Genomic DNA, 18,971 nt, shown 5'->3' on the forward strand with positions numbered 1-18,971 from the left:
GTTGGTCCCTAACGGACTTCCGTAGAAAGCGTGCTGCGTTCACGTAAACTTCGTAAAACTGATTATCGGCTTGAGTAACAATCCAATTTGGGAGTGTTGACGCGTTTCTCCAACGACTTCTGTCAGATTTTATGTTTGTTTATTTATATTAACGTTTTATTTTGTAATTCCCAGCTGTACTGTATTTTAAGAGTTCGGGAAATGTACGTGTTTTTTTACGTGTGTTTGCGGACGTGAACGCAGCAAGGAGGTATACTAGGGAATGTCAACAAATGCTTCAGTTTGCGGCTAGTAAACACAGACACAACTTCGTTGGCGTCGCGCTGAAACTTTCTAACGACACATGGACTCCAACATGTTCTTGGTTACGGGGCCGAAGAGACGGATCCGTGTCTGCGACTGTCGCCTCCAAACCTCCGCGGGCTCCTCCAGCCAGGAGCTGGAAACCTCCGGGATGAACTACCATGACTTTCTGAGACACCTGTCCAAAGTAACGGTTCTTTACTTTACTCTACTCACTGGCTGTTTGAAAGATAATGTCACTTTCATAAATATCAGGCTGTTATTATAAAACCTAACTATTTATTTACACTAGATAGATAGATGGATAGAGGGATGAATAGGTAGACATATGTATAGATAGATAGATAGCTGGATAAAGGGATGAATGGATGGATAGATAGATAGATGGATAGAGGGATGGATAGAGGAATGAATAGGTAGACATATGGATAGATAGACAGATGGATAGAGGGATGAATGGATAGATAGATAGATAGATAGATAGACAGAGGGATGGATAGATGAATGAATAGGTAGACATATGGATAGAGGGATGAATGGATGGATAGATAGATAGATAGATAGACAGAGGGATGGATAGATGAATGAATAGGTAGACATATGGATAGATAGACAGATGGATAGAGGGATGAATGGATGGATAGATGGATAGATAGACAAATCCTCGCGTTGAGACTAAGTGCTGCTGTCTGTTGTGTTTGGGGAAGTGCGGGAACCGTCGCCAAGGTCTGGGGGCGGAACAGGGCGGCTTCACTCCCTAGACACCACAAACAGTGGAGGCAGGTAATGCTGTCTCCAGAACTAGAAAACACATGATCTGTAGAAGTGTAAGGTGTGACCGCAGGACTTCAGAATATGAGAGGACATCACGCACAGTTGTTGAATTGATCGACTCTGAATTTCTCCCTGGCCAAGCTTCAATAAATATTTCATCATAGGACTCCTGAACACTTCCTTCACTTCCTTCACCACAGACACAGATTGTAATGGCGTTCTTAATGCTGATTTGGTTGTATGAGGAACCAATGGAGCCGTGTCAAATGAAAAAAGCTTAAATTTGAGTAAAGACGTCTTTGATTCATGTTAAAAATGTCTGTGAGACATTTTAAGGTTTTTGTCTCCAACAAGGATCTGGTTTTTTTTTTTTAAATGTGTGTAAAACCAACTCATTTCCCTGCTCTTATCATCTCCCTTTACCAAGTCATTCAATACATTGTCTGTTTTTTCATACAGAAATTTCCAATCCGTTCAGATGAAATATTTGTGGTGGCTACTACAGATAGAACGGCTCTGGATTCTGACAAATTTGGTGAGTAAATCGGCCTTCATGGGTTTCCACAAATTATAGACGAGAAAATGAAACAAATACATTTTAAACTTTAGTAATCTGGTCCTCGTCGTTAACCCGGGTTTGACGGACTCTGTTCTGAACTTGCTGTGATTATTTATGTTCCTTGTAGAGGAGCTTCAGGCTGGCTGTACCCTCTACTTGCTTCATAAGCTGGACCAAGATCTCCCCGCGGCGATGGAGGAGCAAATCACGTTTGTACCACATTATGACACGTTGATCGAGGGCGGCCTTTATGAGTACTACGATAGTGAGGGCCAGACGTCCTTATGTAAGCACTTACCTGTTCTAGTAAGCATGCTGGAGATTGACAGAGAGCTTAAGCTGCACTGTATCTTTCCTCACTTGATTCCTCTGTTCATTTTTCTAGCGTACACACTTGCTGAGCTGATCGACAACTCTCTGTGGGCCACATCGAAAAACACAGAAATGAAGACAATAGAGATACGAATGGTTGGTTGTGGAGTTGCACGTAACTTTTTATCTTAAAGGAGACATATGGTGCTTTTTCACTTCTTCTGTCCTTGTCAGAACCTAGAACCTGTCTGGGTGGAAAGGTGAGTAACACAGCGCTGAGGGCGTGGTGGCAACGCAGCCTGTTATTGTAACAGTGATTTCCATTGTGTGAACAGTGGAAATCAGTGAACCAAAGCGCTACACAAACAGTCCGCGAGTAAGTTCTATTGGTCTTTTTGTGAATGTCAACACGACATGCCCACTTCTCATTGGCTGAGGGGCGGGACTTAAATAACCACCCAGGTGCTGGGTTTGATGGCGTGGCAGCTTTTGATTGGTTTGGGGCGTGATAAACAATGTCCCTCTATACTCTCTTAACACAAATTTTTAATTATGTGTTAAGAAGATTTTAATATGAGCATAGTATGTCTCCTTTAACTTTTTTTATTTTAATGTCATTCATACAGTTGAATGAAATCTCGGAGGCAGACAATTATATCGGCAAAATGATATCTTTTCTTTATTTTCCAGCTTTTTGATGAAAGTCTGGGGAAAGCCGCCATCATTGCCTTAGATAACGGATGTGGGATGACCTCACAGAAGCTCAAAGAATGGGCAGTGTACAGATGCTCTAAATTCAACAGGGCGAGTGAAAAGTACGTTCGGCCTGATCCCGCCCCTCGGAGTCTCAACAGTGATATATCCTACTTTGGAGTTGGAGGAAAACAGGCAATTTTCTACATCGGAGACTCGGTCAGGGTAAGTCTTTCGTGATAAAAGTTAAGAATGCAGCATTACTACATTTGTAAAGCTAGTAACAAAAGAAAAGCACGTGGGCTTTGCAGCAGGATTTATGTGTTGCGTTCTTCCTGTCTTTCACCAGATGATCACCAAACCAGTCGGCTGCCCAGATGTCCATGAGCTGATTTTGTCAAAAGAAGATTTTAAGAGAAAAGAACAGAACAAGGAAGATATTTACAAAAGCGTCATCAAAAACAGGAAGGTAAACATTCTTTATTTTAAATTTTTGTAAGCGTTTCGTACTTTGATTGAAAATGAAGATGATCATGACTTGCATTTCTCTGTGGTAACATCTGTGACGCTTCGTCCTCCTCCTGCAGCCCGGCGACCCGTCACACGTGATTAAAGACGACGAGCGATTCCTCCATTCCTTAATCGCTGAGGAACCGGGGAAGGAAAGCTTCACAGCCGTGGTCATCACGGGGATCAGGCCGGAGCATATAACCTTTCTGAAACAACATTTCAAGGTGTTGACCAGACAGCTAGCGTGAGTTATTTCACCCACATCCTCCACAACGATAATCCAAAGTCTTTACAAGCCCCAACTTCTCTGATTTTCATTATTTCATGTTAAAACGTTTTTTCCTTTGTTTCAGTCACACGTATCACTATTACATACATGGAGTCAATGGAAATGACCCAAGCAGCAGCTTCACAAACTCCGATCATTCCAAAATTGACATTCAGGTAAGGCTGTTGGTCTTAAACAGTTTAAACAGCCTGTTTAGGGGAATTCTTACCATTCGCCTGTTGTCTTTGAATCAGGTCACCTTGCGTGAAAAGCCACTCAAATTACCCCATGTGGTGAATCTCCGGGAAATCGATGACGACATGCAGACTCTGTACATAAAAGCGGCTGCAGACACGTTTGAGTTTAAGGCCGCCACTGGAGTCGACACCGGCAGAGTGGAGGGAATCATTCGCTATCATCCCTTCCTTTACGACAAGGAGACATACCCAGAAGGCCCGGAGGTGGCGGAAGGTATTAAAACGTTGTTAAATAGTCAACATACTTTGATGTATGACAGCTTTGGATCAAATTGTAGATTTTATCCTCTGTTTCTTCAGCACCTCGCGATGAAGAAGATGAGATGAAGGCAAGAGGCAAGAGGCCGATCTTTGAGTGTTTCTGGAATGGACGCCTCATACCCTACACCACAGTACAGGAGTAAATACTTTCATTATTGTCTTTCATTACTTTTTTTTAACCCTTTTAACTGTGAAAGAATTGTTGTACAACATGGATTTTCCCGGCAGGAAATGCAGGATTACGCAAAAACTACTGGATGCATTACCATGCATCTTGGTACAGGGATGCGGAATCTTTATCTCTCGTGGCCTCATAATCTCCAAACTGAATTGTTCCACTATTAATTAAAGAAAACCTCCTCAACCCATGAGCTGAACCTTGTGGTTTTGTGCTGATTTAGATCAGTTTCTCCCACTGCTGCCCCTCGCTGCTTTGTGTATATGTTTACTGGTTTTTGTCATGTCTCGTTGTTGCAGGTTTGACTGGTGTGCGTGGAAAGGAGCCAAAGGAGCAAAGGTGCCCGAAGATTGTTACGGTCGCTTTTCAGGAGTGCTCTTCACTGACGACAAATTCCAGGTCACGACGAACAAGCTCACCTTCATGGACCTGGAGCAGAAAGTGAAGGGCAGGGAAACTATCTTCACGCGGGTTGTTAACGGACAGGTGATCATACACACATATTTTCTTTTTCTATCGGAAAGACAATGAGTTTGTGGTCAAAGATCTCTTGGTGCAGCTTCTTTGAGATAAAGTGGTGAAACCTTCCACAGGAACAAAGAACTCACATACAGACGCAGTTCACGCAGTGGCTAAAAAACTGTCACGAGAATTTGGACAAGCAGGTGAAGTTCCTCAGCTTCGGGAAGATCGTAACTCGACCAGATATGACCCCGAAGAAAATGCAGCATCCCTGGGCCACGTTCTCCGCCATCGAATGGGACGGCAAAATATACAAAACAGGCCAACTGGTGAGCCTGTTTTTTCTCTACATACTGAAAGTGTATTCTGATTGTTCTGCACTCTACCTTGTATCAATGCTTACTCACATTTTCACACAGGTGAAGTCTCAGAAAACGCAGCCGATCATCCATGGCACCGTGGTCCAGTTTTTGCTGTATGGAGATCATGACAGAGACGTCTTTGCCACAGGAGGACAGGTTGAAGTTCGCCTGGTAAGGAAGGAAAATGTCTACAACGTATTACTGTCATTTATTCCCCGGTCTACACTACTGCAGATATTATTTGAACGTTTTTTTAATAAAATCTCCACACAACCTTGTTTTACAAAATATTTCCACCCAAACGGGAACACGCCTGGAGGTGGAAATACCTGAGAAGAACATTGTGGTCCAAGTAACATTGGGCGAGGCTCCTTTAATCCCCACTGATTTGGTGCAGTTATGAGTCCTAGCAGGTACAAATGTGGAAAAAACTGTATTTTGTTGTTGTTCTTCTTTCTGGTGCATACACACAAAGCAACAGTGGGAATTTGCTCAGTGAGCTGCGACGTCATTGTTTCCCAAACTTATTACACACGGACGCACAGAAACCAGAGTTTTTGAAAAATCTCCATTTTTGGAAGGTGTTTTTAAAAAGTCTTTGTTTTCATTTTGATTCTTATTTGAGTTTTACTATTTAACATGAGACAAACGAACAAATTCTGCTTCCTAGGAACCCAAATCACTTTACAACAAGAACAAGATCATACCCATTTTCAGGATCGACAAGAACGCCACGGACGAAGGCATCAAGAAAAACATTGAAAATGACCTCGGCAGGTGAGTGAGCAGCGAGAGGAAGCGTTCCGCAGCGCTGCTCTGACACCGAAATGTTCATGACAAGCTCACATCGATAGATTTTATTCAGGCCAATCAATAATTCGGTCTGGCTCTAGTTACCATTTCTGTTTCATTGCCTTCATGTTGTATTTAATGCCGGATTGCACCTAATCAGCTCAAGTACATGATTGCTTGGTTCCAGGCTTCCACACGAGCTGAAGGTGATCTGGCAGGAACCTAACGGATGGCCACAGAATGGTTTTTGTCCAGCTGGGACTCCGTTAGGTAAAATATTGTGTCGCCTCCTCATCTCGCCTCTTCACACGCACACCCCAGTCGTCAGTTATAACACCGAAAAGTTTGTTTTGTGTTTTACTTCAATATATCAGGGCCACTCAGTGTTGAGATCATGAACAAAAAGGGAGAGGTGATGTCGAGGATGCCAGCAACAAGCCAGGGGACGGTGATCAGACTGAGCGTCAAGCTAACAGTGCTCAAGAACGGTAAGATCGTCCGTGTTGCGAAAGAGAGAAATGTTCCATCACGCCTGATGAGTTGAGACCCTCCATCACACGGATCCCAAACGAACACAAAGCGTCAGACATCAAACTCTTAATCGTTTCAAGTCAAAAGAGCTGCACGGAATTACACTCACTTTTTTCGTCTTGATTTATTCCCTGGAAAATCTGTGAAAATGTAAAAAAAAACAAAACACTTATCTAACCTTGGTTATCAATGAGCCCTCAAGTGGGAATGTCTTATTTTGAATATTATTATTGGGGTTAATGCTGTAATTGTCCAATCAGGTTTAATATTGAATTATTGGGGTTCATGTAGATGTCTGTACTGGAAATAAACATGTAAATATAAAATTCTGTAACTTAGAGTCACCTTCATTACTCTTAAATAGCTCTTCTTCTTCTTCTTCTTCTTCTTACGATTCTTCATCGTTCAGCCTCTTCGTGTGGAGCTTGTAACCATGTTTGTTTCCTCTTTCCCACGTAGGTCCTGAAAAGGCTGAAGAGGTTCTCAGTTTGGTTGCCCTGCACTCGGCGAGGTGGGGTTTCGGGTTCAAAAAAATTGGTACGTTTCTTTGTATGCGTCGTTATAAAACGAATAGAAGGATGAAATGAAAGTATCATTTGTCATTGTTGCAATCATTTCACCTTTGGCAGAGAGATTAAATGACCCGGGGAGTTACACGCTGTCCCTCAACACCCTGTTACATGACACCAGTGCCACAGTCTTCGGAGGCCGAGACCTTCCAAGCTCCAAAATCAGTTTCACCATCACGGGTAAGGAACGCAGAGCATTTACTGTCCTGTTTGTCATCCTGAGTGAGAGCCCTGATCTCACACACCTCCGCTGCTTGTCTCCTTCTCAGCGGGGACAGCTGAGGCGTTTGTTTTGGGCGAGATGAGCTCCACTCTTCATGTCGGTGTGCCATTTGACATTCCCCTGCAGATAACAGATGGTTATGGAAACTCCACAAAGCCTCTTCCCAGTCTCCTGCCTGAACTCGAATGCAGGTGGGTCATTATATCCTCGAGGGTGGGGTAGTGATCAGTATGTTTGTCAGTCTGTGGTTTTGTCTGTAGTACATTTTGGTTTTTTTCTGGAACAGAACTCAAACTGTTCTGAAATTCTTCTGGGATAGTTGTTGTTGCTTTTCAGCTTTGTGAGAGCGCTGCCATCTGATTGGTGGCCAGAGGCGTAGCTTCCACGTACGTCTTATCAAATTTGTTACTAACGCTCACTTGGAAAATATAAACTTGTTTGATTTCAGTGGTTAAAAATTAAAGGTCATGGTGACCTCCTGTGAATCTGTAAAAAACACGAATGTCAGGACTTGAATTGCACTTGTGGGCGGAGGCATACAACTACAGAGACGTTCTAGAATTCTCTAGTCTCTAGTCATGTTTTTTATTATTGTCGGAAATGTTCTGATTGTGATTGCACCGTATAATCTGCTCTTTCCAGTTTGGTTCAGGGAATATGTCATGTTTGTATGTACTGTTGTTTTAAATCCCCAGTTGTTTTTTGTGTTTCCTTTCTTTTCAGAAGATGACTCATAAGAAAGATGAACCTTCTGCATATTTATGTGTATATAAGATTACGTGCACATGAATCTTTTATTATAAACTTGACATGGTTTATTAATAATCTCATTATGTGGCCCTTGCTGTGACATTATCATTGTTATCATTCAGGGGCCTGGAGGTGAGTTTTGCGGCAGTGGACTGCAGTGGGAGCAAGTTCATCATCAAAGGTGTCAAAGCAAGAGGAAAGCTCCTGAATAACCAACCGGTCAAGGTGAGAAGAAAACCCACATGCTCTCTTTTCAGAAGACCACACTCTGTCACAGGGGTTGATAGAAAAGAGGACCTCCATTTTGCTCATGCAGTAAAATCACAGCTCATATTACAACACAAATAAAACATCACTTCTCGAGCCCGGGTCGTCTCCTGTTGACTTTCTCCATCCTGCGTCTTATTTCGCAGAAATACGACCTGAGAGTGACCCTGACCGGCCTGAAAAAACCCACACAGACCATCAAGATCAGTCTGCTCCCCGGTACGAATGCATTTATCAATTCAGTTAGATTTGAAGTCAGCTGTTCATTATAGGAATCCGTGTGCAGGAATCATTTTGATGCTAGAGATGGTAACTTTTTCTATGATATAACAATGATGCAATCCATGTTGATTTGTTAATGAACATGATTTTCTTTTTTAATCTACACTTGTAAAACTGCATCTTGTCAAACTAAACTAATTGTTCATAATAACAGAAGATAAACCTTTATTTAAAAACATGTCTGGTGTGCAAGGGGTTTAGAAATACAGTTTTTTACTGTTTGGACGACACCAGTCACAGCTATTTATCTACAAACATTTACACTATACTTTATACAAACAACTTTCTTGGGATGCATTATAATGTTTTCCAGGTACTCCGCATACTCTCCATGTGAAGACAGACGACAATCCAATCGTGGTACAGAATGGAACCGCTGCCAGGTTTAACGTGGAAGTTCACGACGAGGCTGGAAACGTCACCACTCACCCCAGGCAGATAGTTCACTGCCAGGTGTGTGTGTGTGTGTGTGTGTGTGTGTGTGTGTGTGTGTGTGTGTGTGTGTGTGTGTGTGTGTGTGTGTGTGTGTGTGTGTGTGTGTGTGTGTGTGTGTGTGTGTGTGTGTGTGTGTGTGTGTGTGTGTGTGTGTGTGTGTGTGTGTGTGTGTGTGTTTTAAGACTCACCCTTATAAAAACGCAGGATTAGCACATGCACTTCTTTTAGACACTTTTTCATTTCACTATTAAAATGTTTCAGGTTGTGCTCATAGTGAAAAGTCGTATCTTTACCTCTCTCTCTTGATTGAATAATACCGTTTGATTAAACATGGATTGTTCAGTGTGCATTTTGATTTATCCTCATCCCTCCCTTTGTGCACGTCCAGGTTCCGGGGCTCACGCCGACAACGGTCGACTACAGCAGAACAGGAGCAGGTCAGCTGGTGACAAAGCCCATAAACCTGAAAATAGTCAGGGGTGAACCTCAGAAGCTGAGAGTTCAATTTGAAATGCCTGTAAGTTAAAAAAAACAAAAAACAACACCCTAAGTTTTCTATTTAGTGTAACGTTCTCTAAAATAAACACTTTATTCCTAATGCGCCCACCTCTTTGTTTTGCCAGAGTCGAAGGAATGTCGAGTCGGTCGTGAGGGAGCTGACTGTGATACCCAGCACCAGAGTCTCCCAGATCATGGTCTGCAGCCAAAATGATGAGAGTCTGGTGCTGAGGAGCGATGAGAAGATCGAGTGGCTGGCTGGAGGCTCACTGGACAACCTGTTCTATAAGCTGCATGATGAGGCGGGCAGAGTTGTGCCCATCACGACGGAAATAGCTTCTATGATCAAGGTGTGTCTGACGCTGCATGACGTGTGGTCTGTTTACGTATCCTACCTCAAACATGGAGGACGCGTCTCCACTTCCTCCTGCGGTACAACAGTGATCTTGCTCTTTTTACGCCATTTGGACACTGACCCTGCGTAGTAGTGATCGTGTTTGACCAATCAAAAGGTCAGTCTCAGCTGTCAATCATTACCTCATATTTACAGAATCAAATAACAAATTAAAACCAAACTTAAGGAAAAATGAACACTTGAACAAACATCATCGTGATAAGAGCTACTCAAAATGACAGAAACCATCTAGTGATTCTGTCCTTCAGATAACTGGCACCATTAATGGGTTATTTAACGTTTACTTTGACTTATTAGTCTGGTCCGTGTCCCATCCACTAACACCGAGGAGGGGGGATTTATGAATAATGCTGCAGCCAGCCACCCACCAGGGGGCGATGATCAAGATGATCTGGCTTCACTGTTGGGGAGCTGTCATGTCGTCCATCTTTATGCACAGCCTGTGATCCTGTCAGATTATGGAGATGCTTGTTTTTGTAAATGTCAGAGGAATTCTTTTTTTCGTAAGAAGCTGCAGTAAATCAAGTATTTATCAATAAGCTTCATTGTTTTGTATTTATTTATTTCAGGTTAACTGGACGAATCAAGTTGATCTCAAAGACTTGGTGCTGGGGAAGCTGCCAGTCGCTCAGGTGCCCACGCAGGTGCAGGAGGAGCGTTTCTACCAGGTCTCTTACCAAGACCAGAGCGTGACTGTCTCCTTTAGCATCGTGTAAGCACAAACCCAACTTAAGACAAACTGTTTGCACAAAGTGAATTCAAACTCTGAAGCTCACTCGAGCCGTTCTCAGATCCCCTCTGTTTCCAGTCTTGATGCTAAGCTAAGATAGCGTTATCGCCTCATCCTTGCGTGTTTCGTTTGTAGACCTCGTCCAGATGAACCAGCAAAATTAAAGACGACTCTGCTCAACGACACAGTGAAGCTGGGGGAAACTCTGTCTGGAAACATCAGTGAGTATGAACCTTATCACACAAGGATCAGATTTTACTCCGATATGGTTTCACCCAGGACAACACACTGCTTTTGTTCTACCTGATACAGACTTGGAGCTTGTGGACAAGTACGACAATGCAACCAGGACGCTAACGGCCACATGTGTGAACGACTTGAATGTGAAAGCCGAGGGTCTGGACAAAGAAGCCGTCACCTTTAAGTGGCGGGTGAGAGATTCAAGGATTTGTTCACGCCAGAATTTTCCTTTATAAAATACTAATAATAAAAATAAACATTATTTATATAGCACTTTTTAAATCAAGGGTTTACAAAGTGCTTTGACAGCAAAGCGACAAAAGTAAATATGAGAAATAACAATCAACAGGATGCGACAAGGAGACCAGACAACCACGTTTAGGTGGTCGGAAACATGGTGGTGTTCAAATTAATTTTATAAACATAGAGCTGTGACACATGAAAACCTGAGCACATTAAAGAAGTAATATGACAATAAAAATAAATGAACATGTGAAATAAAAGGTGAAAAGAAAACGATAAAAACAGTAAAAACACGTCATCAAAATGTTTACTTACAAAACTTGATGATAATTATAAACTATTTATTATTATTATTATTATTATTATTATTATATAGCACTTTTCTTTTATATTTGATGCTTCAGGTGCATATAGGGATGTCACTTTTCCAACTGTCAAGTTTGAAAACAATTTGATTGACGCATGATTTGCTGGAACATATTCAAATATAAACCCTGTGGCTTTTCTTGCTCAAAACAACATCACATTAGTGGCTAACTTTACTGATGGGGCAAGAGGCCCAGCACTCATAAGTTAAGCTGATAGTGAGCGCCCTCTGCAGGATCTTGAGGCAAACGACTTCAGACTTTTGAATGGGTGTTTGACGTTTGTTTGAAAAGGGACAGTGTGTGAGAGCGGTGACGTAAACACTCTCACTCTGTGTGTTGCTACCAGGAGAGCAGCAGGTCTGTGGATGTGACGGGAATCTGTTTCCACCGTGGGACCCCCGGCATTAAAAACCTGCTCTTCACGTACCAGACCTACACGACGTATCAGATCGTTAATGTGACGGCTGGAGACCCTGCAATGCTGAAACTAGTCGGTGGACCTTCGCAGGTAAGAACAGGTTCTAATTGGCTCATAGCTTTTTTAGCTCTGCAGGTTGTTGTCATAAATTAAATCTTAAATTTTACAAATCTGCTTATTTTTACTCTGTGTGTTAAAACTATATAACATGATTTGTAAAACTTGTTTATTCTGTGTTCACAACTACACGTGTGTGGATTAAAACGGTTTTGTATTTATAAAATATGCGCAGGTTTGTAACTAATGGAGTCAGAACGGCTATTCTGGAAAAGTTTATTTTTACAGCATGTTTAAAACAACCACAGTCGACCGAAGTGCTGTAAGGGCATTAAAATATGAATGTGAAATATATATAAACAGAAAATAGAAAAGCAATAAAACGTTAAACATTATAAATATGTGAGAATTTCAAAGTTTCTTCCGCAGCAAACTTTGCTCCATTCCAGTAAACGTCGTTGAGTCTTTCTCCGTCTCTCGTAGTTACTGAAGTGGCAGTTTTTGGATATTCGGGCTCTGAGACCCAACGAGACCCCGACTAAACACTCAAATCACACCTCTTCTCTACGTACAAGCCTTTGCAGGTGATTAACGATCACAGCATCCCCACACCGTTCCTCATCCAACTCGTCGACGAGTGGGGAAACGTCTCCACTGACAAGAGGGTCGTCGTGGTAATGAAATCTTCTCCATCAGAACTGAAGGTTAGCGTGACGAGGAATACAAACGGCCCATTTACACTTTATAAAATGTCACTTATGAGTAATCTAACTGGAGAAATGCCATGAGATCCTGTTGTTGTTTTAGGTGTCGTCAGCTGTTGTTTCACAACCAGTGGATTCAGAAGGGAAAGCCTCCTTCACTGTTAATAGTGTGAGCGGTCAAAGGTGAGTGTCACCTTTTAACATAATAGAAAACTGTATTATTATGATTATTATCATATTATTACAATAACAGGATGAACTAGTTCATCAGTCACTTAATGCTACCCTGTTGTTCCACCAGGGGGTGCTATCAGCTGGACTTTAACGGTTCCCTTAACAACAAACTCATCCCTGGTCCAACAGTGAATCTCACTGTTTTACCTAATCCCAACAAACCTGTGTGTCTGACAGTGGAATACAGCACCGCCGCCAGGTTTCCTGCCGGAGGAACTTTCCCAGGTTTGTGTTTGTATCTGTGGTTTGTGTTCTGACACAATGTGACTGGTTTCACGTGGTGCAACAGGCTTAGAGAGTGTGTGTGTGTGTGTGTGTGTGTGTGTGTGTGTGTGTGTGTGTGTGTGTGTGTGTGTGTGTGTGTGTGTGTGTGTGTGTGTGTGTGTGTGTGTGTGTGTGTGTGTGTGTGTGTGTGTGTGTGTGTGTGTGTGTGTGTGTGTGTGTCCAGTGTTCTCAGTGACTGTGGTGTCCGATGAAGGAAGCCCGATGACGACTTTTAACCCAGCTGCTGTGACCATGTTGCTGTGGGAGGGAGAGGCCTCAAACAGAAGACCTCCACAGACAGTCAGTGCTTTACTAACTCGGGGACTGACACCGATTTTAACTTTCCATCAACTAATGCTTGTTGAAATACACTCTTGTACTTCTCCTCTGTAGCCCACTGAGCTGAAGTGTAGTAAACCCATGGAGAATGAAAGGAAAGACTGTTTTCACTTTAGGTAAGATATCTTAAGTTTCAGGGTTAAATCGGTCGAACCCGACCCCATAAATAAACTGTTTATGTTAATTATAAATATAAATACACATCTTTTCTGCAGTGTTTGTTCTGTAAAATAAAACAGACTCTACCTATGACGTCTATCATCCAACAAATCAATCGGTCAGGCTCTAGGTTTGAACTGAGAAGATTAAAACAGATGTGATGTCTGCGGGGTAAATATGTATATTTGTGTTTAACTGCAGGGATAAAAAAATCCCAGAAACCGCTGGAAATCACACCGTCCAGTTCTCTCTGCTCATCGACCAAACAAACTTCCTGCTCAGCGATCAGGTCGGTTGAACACAAAATCTATCAAATCTGTTTCTTCCTGACAACTTCTCAAACACTCCAAGCTGGGAGACTGTGGCTATCGTCCATGATCCCTGAGAGAGGAGACTGACTTCAGCTCTGTCTCGTAGATCCCTATAAACGTGGTGGCCAATCAGCCCGTCAAACTGGCGCCCGAGTCCCAGCCTCCAGCTCCAGTCGTTTCCTGCTGCAGGGACGTTAAAAACCGAACACTGGTGCAGGATATGACTCTGAGGATCATGGTAAAAAAAAAAGAAGAGCCTAAGGATTTCAGTCAGGCGACAAATACCAGCTGATAAACCACTAAAATGTTGACTTAATGGTTTTCAGGACTCCTACGGAAACCCAGCAGGGAAGGACCTGGACGGCAAACTGGTGGTTTCAATAACCAACTGTAGCGGTGATGGAGCAAAACCCACTCCTCTGTTTGATGGCAGAATCAACAGATATGAAATTAGCCTGGCGGAGGGACAGGTCCACTTCACCGTGAGTAAAGCCACGTTCCCACTGCACAACTGGCTCAGTCACCAGTTCACACTACTTCGATCTTCCACCGGGAGAAATCCCCAACTGGGATTATCGTATTTAATCTTATCTGAAAAACCCCTCTGATCCCCTCCACTCCATGCAATTAATGTAAGCTGCACTGACTTTGTGTAACTCTCTCTCACCGTTGCTGCTTGTTTTCCCAGATTAGACGTGTGCAGCGTAAAAAATCAGGGAGCCCCTGACACCATATTTACCGTCACCACCTTTAACCAGTCCTGCGCTCTGATTAACTGGAGTAAGATATTCAGCCTGTTAGAAATCTAGTCGGCGACCGCCCATCCAAGCTTTTGTCTTCTTGGTGATTGGAAGACTCTTAACCGCTAATCCTATGATGAGATTATTTTGGCGTCTTCCAGGTCTCACTGTGCTCTTACTGTCCACAGAGGTTGGCCATCATGGAGAACAGCCCAGGCGAGGACGGCAGTGAATACACCCTCCGCTTCCAGCCGGACGTGCCACAGGTTCCCACGCCCCTCGCTCCGTTTGAGCTCACCTTCCATTTTTACGACGGTATAACAAACTTCATTCATTAACAAATCTGTGCAGCGCGACTGAACGAAATCTGACACTTCACATGTGATTTGATTTAACTCACTTGCCCTTTCGTTGTGTTTTGTATTTGCTGAGGTTCTGGGATTAGCGTCTCTTAATTATACATCAGTACCTTTTTAATGCAGCGGTTGATGATTGCATGATTCAAAAACTGTCATTCTGCAAAGACGCAGTGCTGTTAAAGTTTCTAAATGTTGCTTTTTAGTTTTTTAAGAGCAGATTTTATTTTAAGAAAGAAGAAGACAAATATCTGAAGTCTGGGCAAACAAAACATCATTTCTAATTTGCTTTATTTAACCTTTTTCTTTTTGTTTTTTCATTTCAGATGCAGTGAACCAACAGAGAGTGTGTGACCTGCTGAAGAAGAAAGAATCTCTCAGTTCTGCTGTTTCTGTTCTGAAACAATTGTTCGATGGTTACTCTGAACTCCTCAATCTGTTCACAGGTACGATTTCTACTTCCTCGGTTTGTTTTAAGTTGTTAGTTTGAATCAAAGACTGTATATAAAGATGGACGACATTCCCTAAAAGTGAAGCCGAATCACCTTTATCACCCCCTGGTGGTTGGCTTGTGTCTATTATTTTTGTCTCTAATTGAGAGTCCTCTTCTGAAACCAGTTCAACGCGAGACTGCGAGTATCAAAGTGGCCGACCAGAGAGAAGTTCTGAAGAGGCAGAATATGACAGTAACAGAATCTGTAAGATGGCGGTTCCGCCCACACTTTTCCTTCGGATCCCTTCTACATACATTTATCCTGAGATGATATTTCTATATGTTTGTATTTTTTGCAGATTCCTGCTATTGACCGGCTCCTGACAGAGAAGACCAAGGAAGCTGATGGGATTCGGACTGCCGCCAAAAGAGTCTGCTCCATTCGTGACGACTTCAGGGGGCAGCAGGATGTTTTGGGAATGGTAATGTTTGTTCTTTTGTATCTTTACAAAAACATATCAAGTGTGTAGAGGTTATAGTTTTTTTTTTTCATTCATACTCTTTGCTTTTTGAATGCAGGTCGGTCACTTGGCCTACGTGCAGGACGACGCGGCAGCCAGAGTCATCTCCTGGCAAATCAGTGGTGACATGGACTGTGTCGTCACCGGGACGACAGAGGCAGCTCGGAGGATCTACGACGACACTCGGGGCCGGCAGCAGGTCATGGCCCTCGACAGCGTGCTTGTGCCACAAATGAACAGGTAAACTTCTTTCAGGTTATTTTCTTAACAAATAAAGTTGAAGGTCGTTTCTCCGACGCTGAAAAGGTCAGTTTGACGGTTTGGTTGCAGAGATTTAATTCTGCATCTGAGTGTTTTTCCATCAAGTCCCAACACCTTCATCAGTCGTTTGAGGTTTGTTGTTGGCGTCTGAGTAGCTTCCGTGTGTGTGTGTTTGTTTGTGTGAGTGTGTGTGTGTGTGTGTGTGTGTCTGTGTGATTATAGTCCAATGTGAGGCTTCCAAAACAGTAATTTAAACATCTTGTGCAGCTCCTTCTGTAACTAAGCAACACACACGCACCTATAGTGAATTCCTGCTTTCATTCATTTACCTCAATATAAATTAATAAAGGGCAATAAAAAGTTTAGTGTTTTATGATACAAGACTTCATGTAAAAGTTATTTATTTCTATTTCACTATACAAATAATGGTGATGATTATTATCATACAGGAGGAAGTACAGTTTCCTGCTCCTGGTGACAGTTGCTGTACTTAAAGGATCATCCCGTCAGTGTTTACTGTTTCAGCCCATTCCAATGAATGAAATACTTTACAATACAACCAGCCATTTAACAAACCATGCTGTACAGGTTTAGATGTTTTAATCTATTTTTCTTGCTGTTAACAGCTCTGATTTCTAATCATAATGCAGTTTTGTTGATTAGTAAAACTGTTTAAGTGCAGATTGGTTTAAATTGTGTGTAACAGTTATCATCATTATTAATGTGGAAAATGTCTTTATTTCTGTAAATCTTTCTTCTTTAATTTATTTTATTGGGCCTTAAAAATGTGTGAAAATTGTCAAACACGCCCATCACAGTATCTGAAAGCCCGGAGTTACTGCCTTCATACATCTTGCAAAGTCGTCTCTGCAGTAATCTTTCTTTAACATCTGAATTTCCTGCAGACCGCTGCCACACATAAGAAACGGCCGCAGCCTCTTTGAGCCCCGTGGGAACCCGGTGTTTGCCAGAGACCTCCTGATTTTCCCGCGGGACGAGGAGAACTGTGCCATCGGTGAGTTTTCAGTCATAGATTTCTGCTGCTCAGTGAAACGTCACTAACAGTTTTTGTTTTTTCAGTGCAGACTTATTAAAAGAGTACATGGTTTCTATTCGAGGTTCCCACGTCTCTTTGCCCATTGAGCTTTGGGTAAATGTTTCCACCTGGGGTCCAGCTTTCTGGGGTTTTAGGGGTCCCTCGTTAGGGGCCCTTCCACTGGAGCAGAAACTGGGCCTCTTGCACCACATTAAAATTATAATTTTTTTATGTAGTGATGATTTTCTTTTGAGTAGATAAAAGTGGGTTCCGCCAAATCATTCAGATTATGTATTATTCATTGTTTAATGTAACATAATTGTCAAGCTTGTTTACAGGGAAACATAATTTTTTTTTTTTTTCAGATTTCAATGACTTTACATTGTTCTTGTCGTATAAAGAGATAATCATAGACTGTAAATAAAGATGGATGACACGTCTCCACTTCCTCCTGTAAACAAGTTGAAATTCTGAGTCTTTAAATAAAGTTTTCTGCTCACTTTTCAGTGTTTGCAAACTTCCTCAGTGACACGATTCTGATGGACGACCTGGATTCTGCAAACGACTACAGACGGGCGGTGAGTGACGCCCACTGACAGAGCAGCAGCAGAATAGAACCGGCCGCTGGTTATTGATCGTTTTCAAATGTGCTTCTGCTTTCAGCTGGTGCAGAGGAAGATCCGGTGTCCCACCATTCTGACCAGGCAGGGGGACAGGGTCAGTGCCAGGGGCAAGTTCGGCGGCACACAGAACAGATGCCCGCCGATTACCTCATTAAAAGTGTTCGGAGCCCCCCTCCCACAGCATTTCTACACTCTTCAAGAACAAATAGGTGACATCTCTCATGTGTCCTTTTCAGACGTGAACTTATTGTTTTTTTTCTTTCAGTTTTGAGTCTGTCGCATGTTAGAAACTTGATGGAAACATCCACTCGCTCGCAGTCAATCCTCCTGCTGCGTCACACAGGAGACTCTCTGGAGATTGTCCAGAGATTATCCGGAGTTCAGTGCACGTCTAAGAGCAGCTATAGTCTTGTAATGCCTTTTATTTTTTTGGCTGTGTTCACTCGGCTTGTGCTTCAATTTCTCTTTTCCGTTTTTTTTATTTCTTTACTTCACTGATAGACCTGCTCCGTCAGTACCGGACAGCTGTGGAAAAGAAAGAGAAGGCAGAAAAGGATCGTGACGACCACTCGAACAAGATGAAGTCTCCTGTCATGATAAAAAAGCAACAAGACAAGGAGACGAAAGAGAAGCAGCTCGAGGAGATTGAAAGACAACTAAGTATGTTTGTCCGCCTGGGAGAAAAGGCAGAGAGTAAATTGCAGGATTTTAATGATGATTTCTCATTGCTCTTTGTTTCATCTTCTAGACTCTACAACCATGGGACCCCAGAGACGCATGAAACGGGGTCTGGAGGACGCTGCCGGGCCTCTGGACAGCATCGCAAAAAGAGCTAAATGAAGACTCACATAAGAAATGGATTAATCCAACCTGACTTGATTTTTTTATAATAATTTTATTGGTACCTTTATTATTAATATATTTTTTGTTATTTGGGGTCAGTGAAGTCGCTGTTTTTAAAAGTACTAATTTGTCTTCTTATGTTTGTTTGTGTGTGAACAAAACTTGATTTACAAAAGCATAATGTGTGTCTTGAGAATATCTTTTTATATTAAAGAAGTTCTGTATTTACTAAGCTCTCTCTTTTTCTGTGTTATCATTTCTGCTCAATAATAACTAAGGTGGAACGCACATTGTAAATATAAAATCTGGGCACGCATTTTACGCACGGGATAATTGCGGTGGATTTTGGGAACAAAGACCATCATTATCCAAACGTAGGCGTCCGGAAAT

General features: G+C 42.4%; 1 protein-coding gene across 1 annotated transcript; it reads left to right on the forward strand.

Moving 5' to 3' along the window:
• Positions 1–201: 201 nt before the first annotated feature.
• Positions 202–18,748, forward strand: smchd1 (structural maintenance of chromosomes flexible hinge domain containing 1). The gene is made up of 46 exons (XM_034571874.1): positions 202–490; positions 1,537–1,612; positions 1,764–1,922; positions 2,022–2,104; positions 2,639–2,866; positions 2,991–3,110; positions 3,229–3,395; positions 3,505–3,595; positions 3,674–3,890; positions 3,977–4,076; positions 4,415–4,601; positions 4,709–4,906; positions 4,997–5,110; positions 5,610–5,716; positions 5,919–6,001; positions 6,106–6,219; positions 6,722–6,799; positions 6,892–7,011; positions 7,101–7,245; positions 7,927–8,029; positions 8,218–8,290; positions 8,667–8,806; positions 9,171–9,305; positions 9,412–9,636; positions 10,271–10,413; positions 10,567–10,652; positions 10,744–10,862; positions 11,629–11,790; positions 12,333–12,461; positions 12,565–12,644; positions 12,763–12,920; positions 13,144–13,259; positions 13,353–13,414; positions 13,659–13,746; positions 13,875–14,006; positions 14,095–14,250; positions 14,697–14,823; positions 15,191–15,310; positions 15,483–15,562; positions 15,657–15,779; positions 15,877–16,058; positions 16,985–17,094; positions 17,623–17,693; positions 17,779–17,947; positions 18,240–18,398; positions 18,487–18,748. The coding sequence occupies exons 1-46, from the start codon at positions 344–346 to the stop codon at positions 18,576–18,578; spliced, it is 5,874 nt and encodes a 1,957-aa protein (XP_034427765.1). The 5' UTR covers positions 202–343; the 3' UTR covers positions 18,579–18,748.
• Positions 18,749–18,971: the final 223 nt, after the last annotated feature.

Source organism: Hippoglossus hippoglossus, chromosome 20 (assembly GCF_009819705.1).
Source record: "Hippoglossus hippoglossus isolate fHipHip1 chromosome 20, fHipHip1.pri, whole genome shotgun sequence".
Classification (NCBI taxonomy): domain Eukaryota; kingdom Metazoa; phylum Chordata; class Actinopteri; order Pleuronectiformes; family Pleuronectidae; genus Hippoglossus; species Hippoglossus hippoglossus.

Coding starts and splice junctions, on each gene's coding strand:
- smchd1 (XM_034571874.1), top strand. CDS start 344: ATGGACTCCAACATGTTCTTGGTTACGGGGCCGAAGAGACGGATCCGT. Junction 4,077..4,414: donor CCCTACACCACAGTACAGGA/GTAAATACTTTC, acceptor TCGTTGTTGCAG/GTTTGACTGGTGTGCGTGGA. Junction 13,415..13,658: donor AAAGACTGTTTTCACTTTAG/GTAAGATATCTT, acceptor GTTTAACTGCAG/GGATAAAAAAATCCCAGAAA.